This window comes from Alternaria arbusti, assembly GCF_024043155.1.
Source record: "Alternaria arbusti strain BMP 1465 chromosome Unknown scaffold_5, whole genome shotgun sequence".
NCBI classification, from domain to species: domain Eukaryota; kingdom Fungi; phylum Ascomycota; class Dothideomycetes; order Pleosporales; family Pleosporaceae; genus Alternaria; species Alternaria arbusti.
The window spans coordinates 147,441-169,742 of record NW_026249945.1 but is presented as its reverse complement, the minus strand read 5'-3'; the positions used below and the strand labels follow the sequence as shown (position 1 = coordinate 169,742).

Here is a 22,302-nt window from a genome sequence, read left to right as displayed (position 1 = left end):
GGCCAAACAAGCCAAAAGTTGTCTAGAGTTGTGGGCAGAATGAAAGAAGTTTAAGATTTGAGAAGACTACCGAACAGTCCACTTTCAATCCAACGCTCTACTTGCACCGACGAGAATAACCACGACATCGGTCAAGGTGAGTACAGAACCGGTACCCCCTTGGCATATCTGCTTGCGTAACTGCCATCATCATTATTGCCTCCCAGATGCGCCTTTCGCGTGTTCGGCTGCAAGATCCCTGGTATTCCGTAGGTTTGATCACCTGTTCAGATTCCCCTGGTGCTCCTAATATTTACATTCCCTTCGTTTCGTCGAGTTCGCGTGTTCAAATCCTTACTTAAATGAGGTGGTTGCAACTCTCTAAGCTGCCGTCTTGGGGGCACCTGCGGCGTGCTGGGAGAGGAAATCGGGATCGTTCTCGAACTCTTCCTTGACCTGCAAGTTGTTAGCGTCTGTGCACACACAAAGTTACTCATGATGATGGACTTACAATATCAAGACCGCCTACTAGCTCACCATCCGCCCACAGTTGTGGGAAAGTTGGCCAGTCGGCGAACTCCTTCAGTCCTTGGCGAACCTCGTCGTCGGCCAAGATGTTGAAGAAGCCGTACCTTATGCCCTTCTCACGCAGGATCGCCACTGTCTGCCGACTGAAGCCACACTGCGGCGAGCTTGGTGTGCCCTTCATAAACAGCATAACTGGCGCTGCCTTAACCAATTCGCCTAGCCTCCTGTGTAGTTCATCCTTGTTTGTCTGTTGTTCGCCTTCTCGGTGCTCGCCTGCGCTGTAGTCGGGTGCCGTCTTAGGGTCCTGGGAGCCAGGCGCGTATCCAGCGAGGTTCTTGCCTGTGCTATCCCCGTTCTCCTGTGGTCGTGTGACGGTTTGCGCGGGTGGTAGACTCGAGGATTGGCCGCTGCCTGCGCCGGCGTATTTCTCGACTGCGGCTCGTACTTTGGATGCATCTGAGCCCGACACTGTCTCCAGGGTCTTGCCGTCTTTCTGTAAAACGATGTATGGGACCGCTGTGACGTCGTATTGTTCAGAGACCTCGGGCAGCTCTTCGGCGTTGAGGGAGAGGAACTTTATCGGCGCATCGGCGGGGTATGTGCTGGCGAGCGTCTTCAGGATGACGCCCATCTGCTCGCAAGGTTTGGCCCATGGCGCGTGGAAGTAGATGATGGCGAGGGTGGAAGGTGGGAGCGCGGATACGGTCGACTGGAAAGCCGACTCGTCGGGCATCTCCTGCATGGTAGCCATAATGCTAATCGTATGTCGAGGAAGGGGCGGTTGATCGAGTGTAGCGGACGTGTAGTTGCCTGGCTGGTCTATGGGCGTGGTGTCGTTGTGATTGTGGGGATTGTATGCGGCAAGAGTGCTGGAAGGATGGTATGATCTGATTAATATTTAGTTGCCGCCCGAAGCAAAGCGCCTGTGAAATCACGTCAGAGGCCGAATTGCGGAATCACCCCGCTATGGCCTGCTTCTCCGTTATCAGATCGGCGAAACGTGTCTCCGGCGCCGTTGATCCCGGGAACTTTTTTGTTAGCCAAGATTTCGGCATCAGCAACCAACCCAGATAACAACGACAAGATGCTGAAGACGGTGTACGTAAAGATGAATACCGCTTCTGCACGCATGAGCGACTCTAACATGCCACTCTAGCAAACCCAAGAATGCCCGCGCCAAGCGCGCAATGGCAAAGCGCGAGCCGCAACAGAACGAGAACCCCAAGACGACGCTCTTCGTCTCTGGCCAGAAGACGTCTCAGATCCTCAAGCTCGCCGTCGCCGACCTCTGCACAATCAAGCGACCCTTCATCGAGCGCTTCACCAAAAAGAACGACATCCACCCCTTCGACGATGCAACTTCGCTCGAGTTCTTCTCCCAAAAGAACGACACCTCGCTCCTCGTTCTCTCTCTACACTCAAAGAAGCGACCACATTGCTTGACACTGGCAAGAACATTCTCATACAAGATGCTGGACATGCTGGAGCTGTACATCAACGCAGAGACTTTCCGGACGCTGCAGCAATTCAAGAACAAGAAGCCTTCCATCGGCCTCAAGCCACTAATCAGCTTCCACGGCACCGTCTTCGAGGACCCCAACCAAACCAAATACACACTAGCCAAGAGCCTGTTCATCGACCTGTTCAAGGGCCAAGACGCAATCGAAGTCGACGTCGAAGGCCTCCAATACCTCATCTCCGTCTCCGCTGAAGAACCCACCGACGCACTCCCCAACCCGCAAATAAAACTCCGCTTCTACCTCCTCCGCACTAAGCGCTCAGGCCAAAAGCTACCGCGCATCGAAGTCGAGGAGATGGGCCCGCGCATGGACTTTACCCTCGGCCGCGAAATGTTCCCTGACCCGGATATGATGAAGCAGGCGCTGAAGAAGCCCAAGGGTGCTGAGCCGCGCACCAAGAAGAACTTTGACACTGATATGATGGGTGACAAGGTGGCCAAGGTGCATCTTGGCAAGCAAGACTTTGGCAACCTGCAGACGAGGAAGATGAAGGGTCTTAAGCGAGGAAGGAACGAGGATGACGAGGAGGTTGGTGTCGAGGACACGGCGAGTGAAGGCGAGGAGGAGGAGAAGACGCCAAAGAAGGCCAGAGTATGAAATGGAACAAGACATGAGATGTAACTGCATGGGCGGCGTTAAGGGTGCCTCTGGCGTTCAACTGTTGGGCGAGACTATACCAATCTGCACGTTTGTAGCAAGTCATAGGCGTCTCAAAAGTCAAATCGATTCGAGTGATGTTCAGACTTTATCATCTAATAATGCCCTGTCTACTGTCTAATCATCGTCTGGTTCATCAGCTAGTAACCACTTCGCCCGGCATTTCACAGCCGCACTTCTGACATCTCTCTTCCCATCATCCAGAGCAGCAATGAGTCTCCTAACGACCTCTCTCCTGTAGCCTAGTATTCTCTCTTCCTTGAACTTCTCTGCAACCAGATGCAGACATTTCAAAGCTGCTACCCTCACTGCTGGCGGTGGTGGCGTAGTCTTGTTTTCCTTCGTAACGGTAGCGTTGTTCAGAAGACGAGAGATGAGTGCACCAGCATGCTCCTCGAGCACTTCCGGCTTCTCCGTGAGAGTTGAAGTGAGAGTGCCGATTGCAGCCTCCTTAACAACGTCCACGCCCTTGAGGTCCAAAGATTGGAGAAGCAGGGTAACAAGCTGTCCAACTTCCTCGACTACTATCTCAAATGGCATCCATCTCAGTGCTCCGCTCAGTGCGATGAGATAATTGGGCTTCGTCTGGGCATCCGCTTCCCGGAATGATTTTGTGATGTTCGGTACCAGTAACGCAAAGCTCTTATGCTTATGGAGACCAAGGATCTGGCAGTGGTTTTCCTTGCTGAGAAGGTCGTCGGGTTGCAGAAGTGTTGTGAAACCTTGCGCGACGGTACTGCCATACTTCGGATGTGATAGCAAAGACAAGAGCGTCGGATACAGTGTGTTCAGCGCAGGGCTGCTCCGCAATACAATACCCTTGAGGCACGCGAAGATGATGCGTATCCGTGGCGGATCAAGCTTCTCCGGGTTGAGAAGATCAAAGTCCGCGACGAGAGGGTCCATGCATGTCTTAAGTGCAGCGCTGGTATAGTACTTGTTGATGATGAGAGACATCTGCCGAAGGGATGCTGATCGGACTGGTAGGGATAATGAGGGCTGCTGAGCGTAGTTTGCTAGAGAAGAGATCAAAAGTTGTAATTCACAAGGTAGTGTCGCATCTTTGTGCAGGGAAGCGAGGAGGTGTGTGGAAACAATCATCGTCTTGTTCGCTTCCACACCGGCGTCGACACTGAAGGGTGGTAGTTCGGTTTGTGGCTTGCCACGGAACAAGGTGTACAGCTCCACAGCAACATTATTCTGCTGTTCGGTAGGAAGGTACCTGATGATCAAGTTGCATATGCGGCCGACAAGATCGAGTGTGGTCTCGTCGTCAAAAGCCGCTGGATGTGTTTCATCAGAACTTGATGCGCGTTCGATGAGTGGCAACGCGATGTCCTTGTAGTAAGTGGAGCTGTCTGAGCCCTGCGACAGCTTGTTCTCGCCCTTCTTGAGGGCATACAACATCGCGGAAAGAAGCGCGACGATGTATGTAGAAGAAGCGCCCTGTTGGACTGCCGCGCTGAACTTGTTCTTGAGTCGCAGAATGACGGTGTCGAAGACCTGCTCTTCGCTGGCGAGCTTGGCGAATGCTTCGAGGACCGTTGAGTAATGTGTTGACCCGTTTGCGTCTGTGTCTGGTAGTTGCGCAAGGAAAGCCGGGAACGCTTTCTCGACTACGACCTGTGGCTTCTGGTGCGCAATCTCAACGATACCGTTGATGGCTGCTTCCTTGACCTCGTCCTTTCCATGTGATTCTTCGTGGATGACGATGGAATGCAGAAGCTGAATGATTCTGCCGATATCGTCATCGCTAAGCAGACCTCGCGCTTTTGATAGCTGGATGAGTCCATCAAGACAGACTAATCTGAACGACACTTCTTTGGCTGGGGCCGTCTCGAGACCATTCAACATGACTTCTAGCGCTTGGTCTCGGAACTGAGCGAGCGCATTGTTGCTGATTTCTTCTCCACCAGGGCCCATCTTTCTCCAGTCACCATAGACGTCGATGTTAGCTTTTACTAGTTGTACGAGAACTTCCAGTAAACCCCGGCGCTTTGCCATTGTGTCAGCTGTCTGGAATAGTAGGAAAAGATTCGGTAGCACACCGGCCAGTACGAGGCTAGTAACTTCGGGAGACACATTGGCGATGCTCTCGAGAAACCTTGCGGAAGCTTGGGATTGCTTCGTGGGCGCATCTTCGAGGTGTTCGTTGCACTCCTTGATAACAGGTTTGAGATACGCATTGAGTGATCCTGGGGTACCCTTCGATAGTGTCCGTGCAATTGCTGCTAGACCTGCAAGCGCTTCCTTCGCCAGGTCTTCCTCTTGTACATTCAAGACTTCAAACTTCAGTGCGTCCCATAGCGTGACCGCGTATAAAGATACTGTCCTTGGTCCGTACTCGGTCACTGAGGCTGTAATCGTTGACAGAACGTCTCGCTTGGTGTTCATCGATGTGGAATCGAGCTTGTCCAGAAGCGCAGGGAACGCATATGGCGCAAAGTCGGCCGTGGATGAAATACAATCTCGCAAGCGATCCTTCAGGTCCTGCGCCGTGATGCCATACGGATCATCAGGTGGCGGCCTGAAGGTAATCGGGAAGTAGTTGAAGACTGCGTCAAACAGGTCCTGTGCATCTCCGCCGATGTTCCATTCCGTCATCGGAACCCTGAGTATCGAGAAGACGACCATCAAGTTCCGAGGATCTTTCTCTCCGTCAAAGTATGATATGAAGCGTCCCAAGAAGTCTGGTGTCGCATCGTGGTGGGCTCTCAGGGCGTCGCGGTATTTCGCCATGAGCGTATCGATCAGGCGCAGCACGGGGTAACGTTCGCTCTGCTGCTTGTATTGCCGTAGCGGATGTGTGTTATTGAGGAGTGCCTCAACGATGCTGACTACCCGCTGGTCGTCCCACTTCCCAAGCTCTTCCAGCGCCAGGAGTGCCTTTGCGCATGACCCGAGGCCTTCGTTGTCTTCGGTTCGGGAAAGAGTGAAGTCGCAGAGCAGGTTCCCTAAGCTTCCCGTTAGCCCGGTTTTATCTCATGACACGATGCTCTCGCCCTGGAAATGTAATCCATAGCCAATGCTCCGCCCCAGTACCAACGATCGTTTTGGTCTGCGACATGCGATGGATGTGTACGAGGAACAATATAGTATAGCCTGAGCGGGCGCGGGTTTACGTACGTTGTTGGAGGGAAAGAACCTTCTGTGGGACGGCTGCGAGTACCTCCGCAAGGTACGACATCGCTACGAGGAATTAGCCTAGCTCCTACTAGATTCCAGAGCGATACGTACTCTTCGACCGTGTGGCTCCATCTTCACTGTTCAAGTATTCCCCAAGGTCAGTGACCAGGCTGATAAGCTTCAATTCGCCATTCTTCAGTCCTGTCCACAATCAGCCCTCATCCCGCCAGATGCCCCGCCGGAACCTCGTACATACGCGTCGCGCTCCGCTGAGCAGTCGCCGTGGCTTCTTTCTTGTTCCTATCAAAGTCCAGCAGATACTGCTGAGCATCTGACATGTTGATCGTCGCGGGTGCGGTATGTTGCAATGTGTTGCCGTATGCCTCGAAGCACGCGATTCAGAAAGTTGCACAGTCGCGGCAATGACGTTACGGAGTTGCGGTGCTGCTGATTGGCCGGTATCGGAATGGTGGGGCGGGTCGCGCAAAAAAAGTTAATGGGAAGTGTCGGCAGTGAGGAAAGTGTGTTTAATTGACCCGAGGGGGGAGGCTTGACTGGTCCCTGTGGCCCCGTGCTGTGAAATAAATCGTCTTCTCTGGACCGACTCATACCTTGGATCTACTATTCCAATCGTCGACCATTCCGCTGCTCATCATCCCCAGAACAGCAAAGTTACCCCGCCATGGCCGACGATAAACCTAACTGCAAAGTCATCCTTGCGAACAACATCGCCAAGGGTCTTTTGGACGAAGTGCGCGATGGTCTAAGTAAGATTCCGCGCAAGCCGCTACTCGTTGGCTTCCTCTCCAGCGCAGATCCTGCCGCCAGGGTATACGCAGAATGGACAGGCAAGACTTGTGTTGAAAAGTGAGCGCGTCCACTAGTTGATACTCAGTTCTTCTATGGCTGAGGATTTGGCTGGAAGTCGGGTGAAAGCCGCCTACTAACCTCATTGTAGTGGCTTCGCATTTGACCTGCGCGAAGTCGACCGCGAGCTCCTTGAGGACCGCCTCATCGAAGCGAACAACGACGCTGCCGTGGACGGCATCATTGTCTACTACCCCATCTTCGGTAACCGCCAGGACCAATATCTCCAGCAGATTGTCTCCATCGACAAGGACGTGGAAGGACTGTCGCATCGTTACATTTTCAACATGTACCAAAATATTCGCTTCCTTGACCCTGCCAACACCAAGAAGAGCATCTTGCCTTGCACACCCCTGGCCGTGATCAAGATCCTGGAGTACTTGAGAATCTACAACACCATCCTGCCATACGGTAACAGATTGCACGGACGCACCATTACCGTCATCAACAGAAGCGAAGTGGTAGGCAGACCGCTTGCAGCACTACTTGCCAACGACGGTGCCCATGTCTACAGCGTGGATATCAGCGATGTGCAGGAATTCACACGAGGCGTTGGTCTACGAAAGCGAAGACACGAGGTAGTGGAGAAGCCTGGCTGGACCCTCAACGATTGCCTCCCACTTAGCGATGTAGTCATCAGCGGTGTACCTGGAGATAAGTACAAGGTGCCACTCGAGTTGATGAGGGACGGAGCCGCATGCATCAACTTTTCCAGTGAGAGGAACTTCACGCCCGAGGTCAAGGAAAAAGCCTCCATCTACGTTCCTGCCATCGGCAAAGTCACTATTGCAGTGCTCTTGAGGAATCTGTTGGTACGTAATCATGCGTCTAGCTACGGGACTATACTAACAGTATTACAGCGTCTCGCTCAAAACAAAATTGATGCTGCTGCTCAGGGCGTGGATGAGAAGTCCTCGGTTGAGCCAGTGATTCAGTCGACCGCATAGACCTGTTTATCATTCTGCATCGTGTCCTCATTTTGATACCCTATAGAAGGCACGCGTGCCACAACAAAACTCGCTCGTCATCTAGCTTTTCGAAATCTGAGCCTGTTTCTGATCGACGTCACGCATCATGAAATTGACTTGACTGTCACCCAGAGCACACAATCTCGTACAAGTAAAACCATCATATTAAAGTCGGGCAAGAGATTGCACAAGAATTTGTGACTGAATAGTACCAACCATTTGATCGTGATAGGTAGGATGAACCCATTAAGTCCGTATGATCCAGCCAGGAGAAAACCACGTGTAGAAAAGTAAAGGTATAAACAAGGTGCGAAATTCGTTACATGATTGAACGCCACGCTAAATCTGAAATCAAGACGCCTCCGGCGGCATGGGCACAGGCACGCTTTCCACCTTGATCTCTGGTTGCGGCGGCTCGTATACATCGCTCTCTGCCTCCGGCGCCGCTCGCCTAGGCAAGGGTCTCTCCCTTTCTTCGTAGTACATATAGTCGTCAGGGCGACTATTGTATCTCTGTGGTGCAGGTCTCTCGTATTGGACTGGGACATATCCATATGAGTCATGTTCATATCGGTGAGGCTGATGTGGCATATACGGGGCCCGATACCTGGTGTCACCACGTACACGAATGACCTCGTAGTCATGCATGGGATGCCCGTACTCGTCAACATAGACTGGTTGTGGACCGCGTGGTTCATCGTAACGATATCGTGGCGGTGAGTACCCGTGTGCATGTGGATGCAGACGGTCTTGCACAGAGACGTACCCGCGGGGATGACGGCGGGCAGGTGGATAGAATCCTTCATCTTGTACAGACTGATCAAGGCTGTGCTCCCGAGAATACGCAGGCTCGTAGTCAGGCTCAGCATTGGGCTGCGGTGTTTCTTGTTGATCGATGCGACGCTTTTGTTCTTCATATCTCCGGCTTTGCGATCGGCTCATGCTGGAACCACGTCCATAGGGATCTTCCCGCGCAACACTCATGTATCGCTGATATCGAGACGGTCCCCGGTTATCGTTAGGCCGATCTCTTCGGCGTTGAGGTCCAGCCCTTCGTGGCGGACCGCTTGGTCCAGACATTGGCATCCGATACCCGTTAGGTTGATAGTCGTCATATCGGGAGTTGTTGGAAACAGTGGAAGGAGCTCGAGGATGTGGGGGCGCAAGTGGGCGAACAGGTGCTGTTGCATCTGCTGGTGCAGGAGCTTCTGGAGGCGGAGGCGTGTAACGAGGCCCATCCCCGTTTTCCTGCGCTGGTGCAGCAGCGTCTACTTCGGACTGTGGTTGTGGTTGTGGGGGTTCGTTCTCTGCTAGGAACCGATCTGCTGCAGATTGCCCTTGAGGTGGACTGGCATCCCTTGACTGACGCTCGTTCATGAACCGGTATTCGGACCGATGATCATCTTCTTCATAGTATCGAGCCTGGCGGGGATAGGCACTGTATTCCCGACTGCCGTGGCTTCCTTCCCGCGGATGTGCGTAGACCACGTCCTCGGGTGGTCCATAGAACCGCTCTTGCTCGCGGAACGCTGTTCGGCGGCCGGTGTAATCCTCATATGTAGGACCTGCATGGATGATCCTTGGGCTGGGGGCGTACTCCACATACTCCCGGGGGCGATGATAGCCGTCATCAAGGTGATCCCTCGGCAGCTGGCAGACAAAGATGTTAGTTTCACTAATGTTTCTGCGGGATTTTGTAGATCACGTACATAGTATCGCGGCTCAGCATAATGGTGCTGCCTACGCTCTGCGGGGGAGCTCTCTCGATATGAACGTTTCCTATTCATAGAGCCCGACGCCTCATTCGATTCGCCGGCAAGGCTTGGTCGAACAGGTTCATAACCAGCCTCCAGCGGTTTAGGTGGTAGCGCCGAATTTGTTTCTGCTGCTTTCATAACAGAGTTGGGGCGTGCTATTCCCTCACCAGCAACATCGGCTGCACCAGGGGTTTTGTCTGAATCCTTGGGTCCTGACGAGGCTGGGGAAGCTAGTCCATGGCTATCAATCACGCCAATCTTCGGCAGTGGCATAGGGAACAAGCTGGGAAAGACGGTCGCTATCATTAGCAGCTTCTCGTCATCCATGCCTGGGGCGTGTATGAGACCAGAAATGAACCGTTCGCTTGGAAGCTCGATCATGTGTTCCTTCCAGTCCAGAGGGGCAATTGGCATTCCGTGGCCAGGCATTGGTTGCTGAAAAGGCAGATGCTGGCTCCTGAAGTGCGATAACAGGCCGAGGACAGTATAGGTTGTTCTTTCCTCCGACTTAGAGTAATAGGAACCTCCCAAGTTATGCGAAGCGCCCGTCTGACAAGCTTTGCATGAGAGTCCTGGTGCATTCTTCAAAGCCTTTGGCATCTCATGATTAGACAGCGCATCAATGAAGTGGTTCAGGTTCGGTTCATGATTGAACTCTACATGAAACTTGGAGATGACGCGATGCAGCAACACATAGATCCGGAGGCTATTCGGCATGTCTTTGATCCCCGAGGTGCGTTTCCAGATGTCCTGGGTCATGTCGATGACGGTACTTACTTGCTTGTCAAACGAGCTAGTACTTTGGCCAGTATCTTCTGTACCGCTAGGAGCGATCTCAGGAATTCCTTGGCTAGGTGGTGGCATGTTGGGTGGTGGTGGAGCTATGGCATTGTTGATCATCGCTGGAGAAGTCAGGTAAGGGTTTTGGGCCGCATGAGCACCATAACCTGGAGGACCCATTGCTTGATGTGCATACATATCCACGGGTGTCGCATATGGCTGGGGGTACTCGAAGCCAGAAGGAACCTGTGGTGGAGCGAATGGTCCATTGTACTGGCCTCCATAGTTGTAAGGACCAGGGCTCGCCTGTGGATGGTGAGTTGGCATATGAGGTGTTGATGTCCCTGCGCGTGAGTATCCGCCAAAATAGCCACCAAACCCATTCGTACTAGAAGAGGGATGATGACCATGTTGAGGTTGCTTCACAGAGAGAGGATCTGGGTGGAAGGGAGTCTCCTCCGGCCACTCGGCTTCTCTCCATGCAACAACCACGTTTCCTGAACTGAAGGCAGCAGTATGTTTGGCTCCGTAGTGCTGCGTGACGCCCTCGAAACCATAGTACTTGTTGTTGTACTCGCATCCGCCGCCATGGCACAGGAAGATGTCCTTCCGGAATGGTTCTGTCAAAGGCTTGATCTTGTTGTCGTACACCCATTTCATGTTATCCAGGACGAGCCTGGGCCTAGTAGTTATATTGTCAGTAGAAGGCTGCGTATGTTGCCCGGGATGATCAGAGTCCTGTTCGAGTTCCTCGGCATAGTATGTGCGGCGCACATGAGCAAGTAGGTCGGCCGCAAACTTTGGGCTGTTGTCGTAAGTGACGGCGCTGCCATGGTCCCAGCTCTGATTAATGAAGTCGTCGGCGATGGCTTCGAGTCTGTCGCGGATGGGCCGTTGCGACTCTTCCCACTCTCGGTCCATGACTTCCCTGGCCTCCTTGGAATTGGCGTCCGTGTGGCGGCGGTCGGCAGCTTTTGTGGGAAACGAGGCAGCCCGAGCCACGTGGTCGGCTTCTGCTTGTTGGGCAGCAGGGAGCTGAGCGATCAAGCGGGGTTGGAGCACACTCCATGCATAGTCGTTCATTGGCTGTGAAATCTGGATAGCGGCTTTGAACGAGTCCATGTGGCGCAAGACGTTGGGAGCGATAGGAGGGTCCATTTGCTGACACCGGCGTTCTATGTCGGTCTTCCGGGTCGCCTTGGCCTCGTTTGCATCGTGTAGGTTTCTCTGGCCAGAAGGGGTGAAAGCCTGTGGTGGAACAGTAGGCGGTCGCGCTTGCGCATGCTGCGACGATGGTGCTACACCTGTTAGGGAGGGGACTGGAGAGGTGTTGTTGACATATCGAAAGGCATCGCCATGTGTGGCAGCAAATGAGACAGCAGAGGTATACTTACTCGCTGGAACCGGAGCATGAATTATGGGAGAGGGAGTTCGACGAGGGGGTGATTTAGACGGGTCCTTGTGTGACGTGGCGGCATGCGAGGGAGCTGCAGAAGGAGCGCGCTTCGCACGCTCGTGCTCCTCCTGCCACAGGTTCTTCACCTCCCAGCGTTCCCAGTTCTCGGCGACTTTCATGCGTTCTTTTCCGCGAGCATCGAGTCCTTTGGACCACTCCTCAGCTGCTGCAGGGCCACGACTGATGGCCTCGTTCATCTCCTGCGTGATCTCCTCGACATGCTGCTTGTAGTAGAATTTGGCAATGTCGACGTCGGCGGGCGTATTCGCAGATTGCAGGGTGTATGCCGGAATGTAGTGCTGGTCGCTGGTGAGGAGGGCGAACGGGAGGGCGGGCCGCAGGGCGGAGGCAGCCGAGAAGAGAAGGCTCGCGTCCTATACATGTCAGTCGCGACCCAGGAAGCGGAAGGTGCAACTCACCGTCTGGCATTGTTTGAGCAGGCACGGCCCGCAGGCTCTGATGGCGAAGGGCCAAATGACGCGGACGCCGTCTTTGCCGGGGCCCTTTTGCCATATGCGCTCGCCTGGAGTCAGAGAATCAAGCTTATTGCAGAACTGACATCTCCTGGACCAAGCCAGCTGCCACATGCGCAGCTCGCTGAAGCCTGGGAGCGGCTTCGGGGGCTTGGTACACATTGCGTTGCGGGCAGAGGCCCACAACGACTCGGACTTTAGGAGATGCAGACGGCCAGGATGCGACTTTGAAGTCGACAGACTGCGCACGTCTGTGAGATAGGATAAGAAAGATCGATTGACCTGGATCAATCGACCGAGATCTGCAAGCGAACAAAAAGAGAAAACATGCTGCCACAACTCGGGTGGTAGCTTCACGAGCGGCTTCGCGCTGCTGAGCTTGCGCTTCTTTTCACGCTCATGGGGCGCATCCTCTGCCTTGCGCTTTGCGACAGGCGCGTCGCTGTGCGCAGCCGTCGCCTGGGGAGGATTCGCGTCAGAGCCGTAGAAGTCGACCGACGACGCTGGGCTTGATTCGCGGTCCTCCATGGCGGCGCAGCCGTGCTGGGGCAGCGTTCACAACAGACTCATTGTCGGCATGCGCAGGCTAGAGACACAGAGACAGCGACATGCGATGGATGACGATGCGATGGAGCAGCGCGCGATGAGATGGAGCGCGGAAAAGGCGGTGCGCTGCGTGTGTTGGCGATGCTAGTGTTTGTCGTGGCAGAGTGGAGGTGAAGAGGGCTAGAGGGCTAGAAGGATGGAGCCTGGGGTCTAGGCGGCGGTTTGAAGGATGCAGAAAGCTGCTTTGGCATGCAGCGAGGGCAGGCAGTGCGAGGAGCTATGTCCAATTATTCACGGTGAAGCGGACGAGGGTCTCCTTGAAGGTCGTTGGGCGCGCCGTCGGCACCGCTTGCCTGCCACCAGCGCCAGCGCCAGCCGCTCGAGGGCGCGGGCCAAGCATGACATAGCTGCCAGCTCTGCACACCGAACTTGTGGCCCGCCTGTGCTGACCTGCCCGACCCGACTAGGTTAATTCACGCCCAATTACACAGACACACATACGGGATACGCGTACGCTGCCTGTCCCACCACGCATCGTGCTAGCTGTCAATTCCGAGTGCTGCTTTTCCTCCACCTCCTCTTCTCCACCACTCCCCCAAGCTTCGTCTCCCACGACAGCTTCCCCTCCACGCCGCCCACCATGGCCACGCTCAACACCTCCAGCAACGGCCCCAACATCACCCGCAGCTACCAGAATGTCGTCAATGCCCCGGCGCCCTCTGGTCCCCAGGCCAGCTCGCCCACATACGGCCAATGGGCCGTCTTCACAGTCGCTGCCCCGCTTGTCAGCGCGTTCCAGCAGGACGGCGGAAAAGAGAGCGTGCTGAAAGTGCAGAGCACCGGAGGTACGTGGAACAGCGCGGCACACCCCCAATGGCCATCATTTCGCACTCGAGAGCTTGGGCTATGGCAAGGTGGCTGCCCAAGCTCGGGTCTCGGCACAACACGAAGCGCAGCACAGCAGGCAAGAGTGACACCACCGAGAATATGTGCTAACATCCTGCAGAGGGCGAGCTACTCGACCTGATAGACGAGTTCTCAGACGGCCGCATCCAGTTTGCATTCGTCAAAGTCAAGGACCCCAACACATCGCTGCCCAAGAACGTCCTGATAGCATGGGTAAGCTCTCCGCCGCAGCTGCCAGGGATACAATGCTAATTCACACGCAGTGCGGCGCAGGTGTTCCAGAGCGGACTAAGGGCTACTTTGGCAGCCATCTCACGGTTGTCTCCAAGCTGCTACATGTGCGTACTCCCACGGCCCCTCCACGCACAAGCTAATTTCCATAGGGATACCATGTCCAAGTTACCGCCCGTTCCGAGGACGACCTCAGCCCAGAGAAAATCGTCCAGAAAGTTGCAGACGCATCAGGCGCCAAGTACGGCGGCGGTGCCGATGTCCCTGCCCCGCGCGGCCCTCCTCCCGTTGCCGCGAAGAAGCCCGTCTTTACACCTACCTCGATAGGCGGTGGAGGCGCTGGCTTCAACCCTCTCGGCCGCTCGCGTGCACCTGCGCCCAAGGGCGATGAAGATGCGGATGGCTGGGGTGCTGATGCCCCGCAGGTCTCCAGATCCCAGCTGGAGAAGGTCGGAACTGCCTACACTCCCACCAAGGTCAACATGGCCGAGCTCACCGCGAGAAAAGACGAATCCACCGGTTCCCAGCCCTCGGGCTCGCAGAACGACCGCCCTGAAGTCGTCAGGGGCGCATACCAGCCAGTTGGCAAAGTCGACATTGCAGCCATCCGGGCCCAGGCGCGCGATGCCAAAGACGACCGGCCTACTGTTGTCAAAGGCGCGTACGAGCCCGTCGGAAAGGTCGATATCGCCGCTATCCGCGCAAAAGCCCAAGCCGGTCCACCATCCTCTGGCATGTCCCCAGCCCCAACGGGAGCGTCGAACAACGAAGAAGAGGAAGAGAAGCCGAAGTCTCTCGCAGAGAGATCAGCAGCTTTCAGCGCGCAGCCCGAGCGCCTTACCAGCTTGCCGAAGCCCAAGGTTGCCAACAAGTTCGCTGGTGCGAGCACATTCACCGGCACCAAAGCTCCTACTCCAGGAGGTTTTGGTGCAAAGCCCGCTCCTCCGGCACCAATCGTCGGCGCCGCGAGCAAGACGTTTGCTGACCAAGGAGGAAAGACACCTGCTCAGATCTGGGCGGAGAAGAAGGCAGCCCGTGGAGAAGCCGTTCCTTCTTCTACTGCCGATGCTGGAAGCCGCCCAACTCCCCTCCAAAGCCAACAGAGTGGAGGTGGTGGCTGGCAAAGTGGCTACTCCGGCAAATCATGGGCTCCTGTGCAGACCACCCGAACAGGTCAGTCTGCGACTAGCAACCTCAGCGAACAACGCACGGGTGGGGCACCTCAACAAGAAGAGCCAGCCTCTCCTGCAGCTGGCGGCGTAAGCTCGCTCAAGGACCGCTTCACAGGTGCCGCCCCTATGGGAGCGCCAACTTCACGCCCTGTACCAGAGCCGCAAGCTTCCAGCCCACCGCCTCTCGATACCTCGAGCAAGCCCAATGCTGGCCCGAGGGGCGTTCCGATGCCAGGCCTGCCTACCCGACCCAAAGAGCCGGAATCAGACGAAGAGGATGTGCCTGCCACTCAACACCAGCGTATGCCATCTCCACCACCTCAACCACCTCGCAGCCCGTCTCCCGAGCCTTCCGGCTCTCCTGTTCGTATTGCCATGCCCGTTGCTCGTGGGCGCGAACCAGAGGAGATGTCTCCTGCCGAGGAACACGCACCGCCTATGCCCGCGCGATCACTTGATCAAGCAGCCAGGCAAAATCGTGACATGTCTCCAGAGCCACAAGTCGAGGCCAAGGACCCTGCTCGTGGAGCTGGCGCTGCCGTTGCTGCTGCCACTTTTGGTGCTGCCGCAGTAGGCGGTGCTGCCGTCGGCGCAGCGGTCGCTTCTCATGACGATGACGATGCCGGTGGCTCCGGCAAGCGCGCAGTCATCCAATATGACTACGAAAAGGCGGAGGACAACGAAGTCGAGCTTCGTGAAGGCGAGTATGTCACAGACATAGACATGGTAGACGACGACTGGTGGATGGGCACAAACTCTCAGGGCGAGCGTGGTCTCTTCCCGGCCAACTATGTTGAGCTGGTCGAGGGCGACGATGCCGCCGCTGCACCAGCATTGCCCGCACACCCCTCGGCGCCGCAAGAGCCCGAACCTGCTGCGGCACCATCACAGTCTGCTGGCCCTACAGCCACCGCTCTGTACGATTACGAAGCAGCTGAGGACAACGAACTGAGCTTCCCCGAAGGAGCCACAGTAACTGAACTTGTAAGACTACCTGCACCACTGCTAAAACCGATGCTAATACTCTTGCAGCAATTCCCCGACGAAGACTGGTGGCTCGGTAGCTACAATGGCCAATCGGGTCTCTTCCCCGCCAACTATGTTGAGTTGAACGAGTAGGCTTGCTTGTTGCCATGCATTTAACCTGAGCGATTTGGAGTCAGCTCGCGTCGGCGATTTTGTTGTTGCATTGTCACGCACCCGACTGGCTCAGTAGTCGCAGGACGAAATCCTGGTACAAAAGTTGCGGCATACGGCCCTACCACTCCAGTCGCATTTCGAAACGATTTACGTTGATAGGACCTACACCGATAAAGATTCACTGGGTCAACCAGCATCTTCTTGTACATATCAAAATTTCAAAAGCGATTACCATGGCTCCAGTATTGGTCATACGCTAAACGAGATCATCAAGAGTGAGCACTCGTTGATTATGCGACCCAGCATCCAGTGTCGTCCTGCGCGGGTACATGGTACCAGTCAATGCATATGCTTAAGCCTACGAGTATCTTATTCTACGATGTTCCAACGGCCGTTTTGATGTTCACTACACGTGGACCAAATTGGCTATTTCTAAAATCCACTTTCTATTTGGGTCTCCACTATTGATGCCATGGTTTGCCTATAACCGTCACAGGATTACGATGGGAGTGTCCATACGTCCCACGGACTAAGGTGATTGCGCACCCACGATATATGTCCGCAGCAGCCTTATGATCATCTGAACCATGGATACCAAAATACGCGCATCTGGGCAAGGAAATTCCTACTCAAGTATACAACTATGTAGTACGCTGCACCACTGCTGATTTACTTCACACCCTTTCTCTCCAAGATACCTGATTTTCACGACGAACAAAAATTACCACAACCACTTACAGCATAACAGAGAGTGCATCTTACACTACCATCTGGCGATCACAATGTTCCCCATGCCTATGATCAAGTTGGTCGCTCCGCTGGCGACCACAATGATCTCTTTGGCATGGCCCACTGCAGCCGGAATGGTTCTCCTCGCTGCTCTTATCGGCATGGTCTACAACGAACAGAAATTCAACGAAGCGATCTGTCGAGCCAAGATTCAGGAGCAAGTAATCAAGGCTGCTCGAGCCGAGCTGTCTGAAGTCAAAGACGAACTCCACGCCTCCCAAACCAAGCCTACTAGTACTGACCTCTGCCTCGTCGGTACCAAATCCATTCTCGCCAACACCGAAATTGCGCTCAAACAGAGCGAGAAGGAAGTCGTCGCCCACCTCGAATTCCGTGATGGACTCGGTAGGGAGCTGTCTCAAGTGCGCCGCGAACGCGACCGTGCAGAAGGCGTAATGGTGTACCTCACCCACGCGCTCGAGGAGTCCAAATGCAAGCATGCCTCCAAGGAAGAGGAGTGCTTTGAACTACAGAGCCAGATTCAGTTCAAAGCTAAAGAGCTCCAGTCTATGACACTTTCTCTGCACAACACCATGAAGGAGTTGGAGCGTGCAAACAAGTTTAGCCAGGAGGCGCAAGATAAGATTGACGAACAACACGCGACGATCATGTCAAAGGACGAAAGCGCCAAACGTGTATCTACACAGATCGAGAAGCTGACCAGGGACTGCAATGCCTTGAAATCCCAAATTCGAAGCTTACATCTAGGATGGATGTCGAGGTGTGACGAATCCTGGCGCGTGAAGAAAGCTCTCGAAGAAGAGAACAGACAGTTGCGCATCGAGAACGAATCTTGGGCGAAGAACAACGCCGGCACCTTTCGTGCCATGCAATCTCGCGTCGACGAATTAGAGGGCGAGCTTGCAGAATGCAGGGAGGAGAATGGGTGCCTTGCCGTAGATCTCGAGATTATGGTTGAGCGCATCGCACACTACATGGAGGAGATCGAGGCCTTAGACCGAGAGGCTGAAGAACGCGAGTGGAACTTCATCCCGGGCGAGATGACTGAGGTGGCTAGTGAAACGAGTGAGAGCATCACAGATGAAGAGGAGGATGAGTGCGAGGAACACGAGGCGTACGAACCAGAAGGATACCGCCTGTGGACTCTTGACGGAGACAGCGAGGACGACGCCATGGTGTACGAACTCGACGAAGATAGCGAGGAAGAAATGCCAGAGTGGTTCATCCACGCGCCCACGGACCCTAGCGGCATGCCTTACAAGCAGATGTGGGAGATGACCAACGCTGAGACCGAGGAACTCAAAGAGTGGGATGAGGACAACTGGGCTGTGGCCAACAGTCAGGAGGAGAACAAGATCCTCAAGACCCTAGAGGGCTTGGAAGAACAGCACACGGATGACGACACTCTATCTCAGAGCGACAATGAGAGTCTGGACCCATGGGACGCGGATGATGAACACTGGAGTGGGAGTGCTATCAAGAACAACACTCCATGGAACTCGTATATGGAGGATACTCTGGATGAAGATGATGAGGAATGGGGTATGGTACACACATGGGATTGCGAGCCCAGTACAGTGGATTGTGATTGGTGATGGTCCCCGAGCTCCTCATACGGCAAGGCTGTATGTAGTGTCCTCAACCTTCGGTTAGGGAGCCGCTTCCAGTATTCATAAAATGGGGTCGGGCATTGTTTGTTGAATGTGCTGGTTCTACAACGCAGGTACGACGCGGCTGGAACGGGGTTTGGTATTAAACGCTGGCATCGGTTCTGTTCGGTCGCTACTCTCAAAGATAACTGTCTGCACCTATTCTTGTTTCGGTGGAAACAGCTTGTGTACACATCGCCATCATTCCAGTGCTCGTGCAAACATGGTCTATATAACCTAGCTACCACCACTACGTGATATCACCACAGCAATTCGCAAGTATGCACTTCATGTACACTCTCTTTACAGTATCGCTCGCGCTAAGCACAAGCGCACATCCTTTTATCACGGTCAGAAGCCTACCTCCGGAGTCTGCATGGATGACCATATTGCTGCCTCCCAGCGCGACTACACCAGTCGTACCGCCGGCTGCTCCTTCCTCGAAACCGGTGGGTCAGCCACCGGGTATCCCATCGGACAGGAATGGCCTTCCTCCTCATGCGCCAACAACGTTGCCAACAAGCTTTGCGCCCACCGCTCTTCCATCATTCGTGATGGCCTCAACATTCACACCATCAAGTAACATTGCGACGCCGGGAGCCCCAGTGGCGACCACGCATACTGTCCCGGCTGCATCTTCCAGCTCAGCAGTGCCTGTTGTGCCCACACCATCCTCATCCCCCACCTCCCCAGCAAACCCTTCGCCTTCAATGCTCCACGCTCAGATCTGCTCAACGGACGATAAGTGCGAAGACATCGCATTGCTTCCCCATGAGTGTCGGCTGCTCACTACAACTCTGTAAGTCAGGACTACCCGCGGACGGCGACAATCAGTTACTTTGAGAAACTCCTAACATATACAGTGGTGCAACCGTACGTAAGGTGACTGTTCAGTGGCCAGCAAAATGCCTCTTTACCATGTAAGTCTCGTTTGCCTAGTAGACAAGACATATATTGATAGGCTCAGAATGTCGCAGTGCACTACGTATAAGTTTCTGGAGGATCCTGCATTATCCGTTGCGAGGGAAGTGGCGGGCGGTAGTGTTCCGGGCGGAAGCGTTGTAGTAGACGACATCCAGAAGGGTATGGCGGGGAAGGTGCTGGATATGATCTGTAAGCTCTGAGTTCAAGTAGCGAGCCAGTGAAGGGGCTTTGAGTTTGTGGGGTTTGAAAACTAAAGTAATCGGTATTCATCGTATCTCACTCAACGAGTATTATTGCAATTGCTAGTGGGGCAAGCGTGCGTTTGCTCGTTTAAGCGGTCTCACCTTCACCTTCACGCAAGTGCGCTAGCGTACTTTTCTATCAATCACCGAGATCAGGCCTGCCCAAGTCTAATCTCCTCCCTCTTTACTTTCTGAACAAGCAGCGCCATACTCATCGCGTGGCTCCCCTGCGGCACGAAGCAAGTATGGCTTCCATCGACACGAACTTTGCGACACAGACAAAACCAGAGAAACCCAGGAAGGCGCCACTTGTCAGGTAGACTTCTCTACAGCCCTGATCTGTGGGAGAAATTTGAACTGACAGTACGCAGTATAGCTGCAAAAGAAGGATTCGTCGTTCTCGAAATCGGCCCACAGAAACAGCACTATCACGTGCACAGAGCTTTGCTCACACACCACTCGGAATACTTTCGCAACGCCTTCAACGGCTCATGGAAAGAGTCAGACGACAAGCTAGTGACTTTGAGCGATGTCGATACTGTGGCTGTAGACATCTTCGTTCACTGGTTATATAACCAAGAAATGCCCAACGAAGACCAGTGCGATTCTCTACATGGACAAAACATGACGTCAGACGAATGCGTCGATGACGACACTCTCATCACTGGATATACCAAGGCACTCGTCTTTGGCGATAGGTTTCTGGCGCCTATCTTCAGACAAGCCGCCCACGATTGCATCGTCGACACTTTAATTAATGTAGAAGATCCGCCATGTTCTCGCCCACCTCCTTTCTTCACGGCTACGCAGTACGCTATCGACAATTTGCCATCGGACCATAGCATACTGGATCTGTTCATCAATGTCCACTGCCGTCACTGGGATGTGAGCAGGTATGGCAGAGTGGATGAGAAGTCTGGGATTGCTAATATGCTCAAACAAAACCTATCGCCTGTTATGCTGATTCGCATAGTTGCGCGCTATTCTTCAATGGCCATAAACCTGGAATGCGGATGGTGGAACGAGGAATTGGAGCGCTGCGATTATCACGATCACTTGAACGACAAAGAGCGGGAGGGTTGTGAAAGAAAGTGACGCAAGGCTAGTCCAACTGGTCAAGAGATCCGGTGCTGATGTCTCAGGTTCAGCTCAACTGAAGCATGAGAACCAGATGAACTTCAAGCATCATGTCAGAGGAGAAGGAATGGAGAGTGCAATTCAAAACTAAGGCCTTCATGTATGCGAAGGACGAAATGCCGGGATTCGAAGGTGGCTACTAGCATTCAGACCTCAGGTATTACAGCTCGCAATCCCAGAAACAGTTGCACTGAGGACTCTCAAATTTGCTCAGCTCCATCTTATTGTAGGTCATAATCCTACATCATTTCCTTGAACATACCCACCCAAAACCCCTGCCCCGCCTCGCTGGGCCCACCAGTTCGCATCTCTTTACAGTATTTGTGCCCACAAGTGGTACGAAGAGATCCAATTCCACCATTTCCGCATCTCTGGACCTTAAGGAGGTACCGATCGACAGCCTCATCAGGCGTTTGATCGAGCGGGCAATGAGGCGTACGCTTCGCGACCTCCCACACTTGTTCGAGCGAGTACTTCAACATGCCGAACCGTTGATCATAACCGCGGTATTCTTGAATGTCTTTCACACCGAAGCGATTCAATTGGTGGCGTTGCATATGGAAGAGACCGATGATGTCGAATCCACAGATCCAGATGGTTTTTCCACTAGCGGTTTTGAAGCGCTCGGGCGACGGAACTGAGACAACCAACTTCTTCAACAATGAAGGCGCATTCTTTCCCGTGGCGTAGGGAGGAACTTCGTCCGATGGAGGAATCGTGGCGCGATACCCAGCTTGATTGTTCCACTGAATTAAGCCCCTTCGCACGATGTGGTCGTCATCAACGCCCTTGCAGGCTTTCTCGGCGGTCAGCATCCATCGTAAGTAGTTGACGCAATTGTCGTCGCTTTTATCGCTATCCAGCTGCTGTAATGTGCGCCCGGCATACCTCCCGGTTCTCAATACGTAGCGCCAATAAGGATCGGCTTTGATCAACTGGCCTATCTCGGAGTCTTCATCATCGATGTATTCCTGTGATGGGTCGTATGTCGCTGAATAGCGGGTAGACTGTCCTGGCTGCCTGTAGATTGTCTTCGCTGTTCGCTGGGGTGGCATAGTTGACTGTTATTGCTTGACAGCAAACGGGAATGGGTGATATAATGCGAGGAGCGATCGTACTTATGTGAAGGAAAGCCAAAGAAGGAACAAAGGGTGAGACTTCAAATTTGTGTCGATCAGTTATATTCGTAGACATATGTCAAAGAACATGGCGGTCATACTGAAACGCATGGCTCATTTAAGATAGCATTAGACCTGAGACATGTCTTTGATGCAGATCAATTGGATGTGGGATGGCAAGTACTATTCACGCAAGGAAAACGCTTATCGAACGCGCTGCTATCTACGTTAGTTTGCATATTAAGGTTGATGAGATATCAGGTTGAAGAGGCAGGCGTGCATCAAGGCAGTCTTTTATCATACCCAATATTTAGAAAGCAACATCATCCCAAACCCGCAAGCAGATCGTTTCGTCCTCTAGGCTTCGCAATCCCAT

General features: G+C 53.9%; 10 protein-coding genes across 10 annotated transcripts; 5 read left to right on the top strand and 5 right to left on the bottom strand.

Moving 5' to 3' along the window:
* Positions 1-360: 360 nt before the first annotated feature.
* J4E86_004554 (uncharacterized protein) lies at positions 361-1,258 on the bottom strand (the record flags this gene model as incomplete). Its single annotated transcript, XM_051445092.1, has 2 exons — positions 361-435; positions 491-1,258. 2 exons carry the CDS (start codon positions 1,256-1,258, stop codon positions 361-363), a joined length of 843 nt encoding a protein of 280 aa, XP_051303189.1.
* A 333-nt stretch (positions 1,259-1,591) lies between these two features.
* On the top strand, positions 1,592-2,624 carry J4E86_004553 (uncharacterized protein; the record flags this gene model as incomplete). The annotated part of the gene is made up of 2 exons (XM_051445091.1): positions 1,592-1,605; positions 1,664-2,624. 2 exons carry the CDS (start codon positions 1,592-1,594, stop codon positions 2,622-2,624), a joined length of 975 nt encoding a protein of 324 aa, XP_051303188.1.
* Positions 2,625-2,801: 177 nt separating this feature from the next.
* J4E86_004552 (uncharacterized protein) lies at positions 2,802-6,148 on the bottom strand (the record flags this gene model as incomplete). Its single annotated transcript, XM_051445090.1, has 4 exons — positions 2,802-5,638; positions 5,811-5,873; positions 5,922-6,011; positions 6,067-6,148. The coding sequence occupies 4 exons, from the start codon at positions 6,146-6,148 to the stop codon at positions 2,802-2,804; spliced, it is 3,072 nt and encodes a 1,023-aa protein (XP_051303187.1).
* Positions 6,149-6,492: 344 nt separating this feature from the next.
* On the top strand, positions 6,493-7,624 carry J4E86_004551 (uncharacterized protein; the record flags this gene model as incomplete). The annotated part of the gene is made up of 3 exons (XM_051445089.1): positions 6,493-6,677; positions 6,769-7,489; positions 7,538-7,624. 3 exons carry the CDS (start codon positions 6,493-6,495, stop codon positions 7,622-7,624), a joined length of 993 nt encoding a protein of 330 aa, XP_051303186.1.
* Positions 7,625-7,996: 372 nt separating this feature from the next.
* On the bottom strand, positions 7,997-8,514 carry J4E86_004550 (uncharacterized protein; the record flags this gene model as incomplete). Its single annotated transcript, XM_051445088.1, has 2 exons — positions 7,997-8,184; positions 8,412-8,514. The coding sequence occupies 2 exons, from the start codon at positions 8,512-8,514 to the stop codon at positions 7,997-7,999; spliced, it is 291 nt and encodes a 96-aa protein (XP_051303185.1).
* Positions 8,515-8,625: 111 nt separating this feature from the next.
* On the bottom strand, positions 8,626-12,639 carry J4E86_004549 (uncharacterized protein; the record flags this gene model as incomplete). Its single annotated transcript, XM_051445087.1, has 5 exons — positions 8,626-8,853; positions 8,918-9,295; positions 9,355-11,501; positions 11,577-12,012; positions 12,058-12,639. 5 exons carry the CDS (start codon positions 12,637-12,639, stop codon positions 8,626-8,628), a joined length of 3,771 nt encoding a protein of 1,256 aa, XP_051303184.1.
* A 658-nt stretch (positions 12,640-13,297) lies between these two features.
* Positions 13,298-16,085, top strand: J4E86_004548 (uncharacterized protein; the record flags this gene model as incomplete). The annotated part of the gene is made up of 5 exons (XM_051445086.1): positions 13,298-13,502; positions 13,664-13,776; positions 13,827-13,901; positions 13,947-15,950; positions 15,999-16,085. The coding sequence occupies 5 exons, from the start codon at positions 13,298-13,300 to the stop codon at positions 16,083-16,085; spliced, it is 2,484 nt and encodes an 827-aa protein (XP_051303183.1).
* Positions 16,086-16,936: 851 nt separating this feature from the next.
* Positions 16,937-18,451, top strand: J4E86_004547 (uncharacterized protein; the record flags this gene model as incomplete). Its single annotated transcript, XM_051445085.1, has 1 exon — positions 16,937-18,451. The coding sequence occupies one exon, from the start codon at positions 16,937-16,939 to the stop codon at positions 18,449-18,451; it is 1,515 nt and encodes a 504-aa protein (XP_051303182.1).
* Positions 18,452-19,916: 1,465 nt separating this feature from the next.
* On the top strand, positions 19,917-20,766 carry J4E86_004546 (uncharacterized protein; the record flags this gene model as incomplete). Its single annotated transcript, XM_051445084.1, has 2 exons — positions 19,917-19,987; positions 20,043-20,766. 2 exons carry the CDS (start codon positions 19,917-19,919, stop codon positions 20,764-20,766), a joined length of 795 nt encoding a protein of 264 aa, XP_051303181.1.
* Positions 20,767-21,047: 281 nt separating this feature from the next.
* On the bottom strand, positions 21,048-21,863 carry J4E86_004545 (uncharacterized protein; the record flags this gene model as incomplete). Its single annotated transcript, XM_051445083.1, has 1 exon — positions 21,048-21,863. One exon carries the CDS (start codon positions 21,861-21,863, stop codon positions 21,048-21,050), a length of 816 nt encoding a protein of 271 aa, XP_051303180.1.
* Positions 21,864-22,302: the final 439 nt, after the last annotated feature.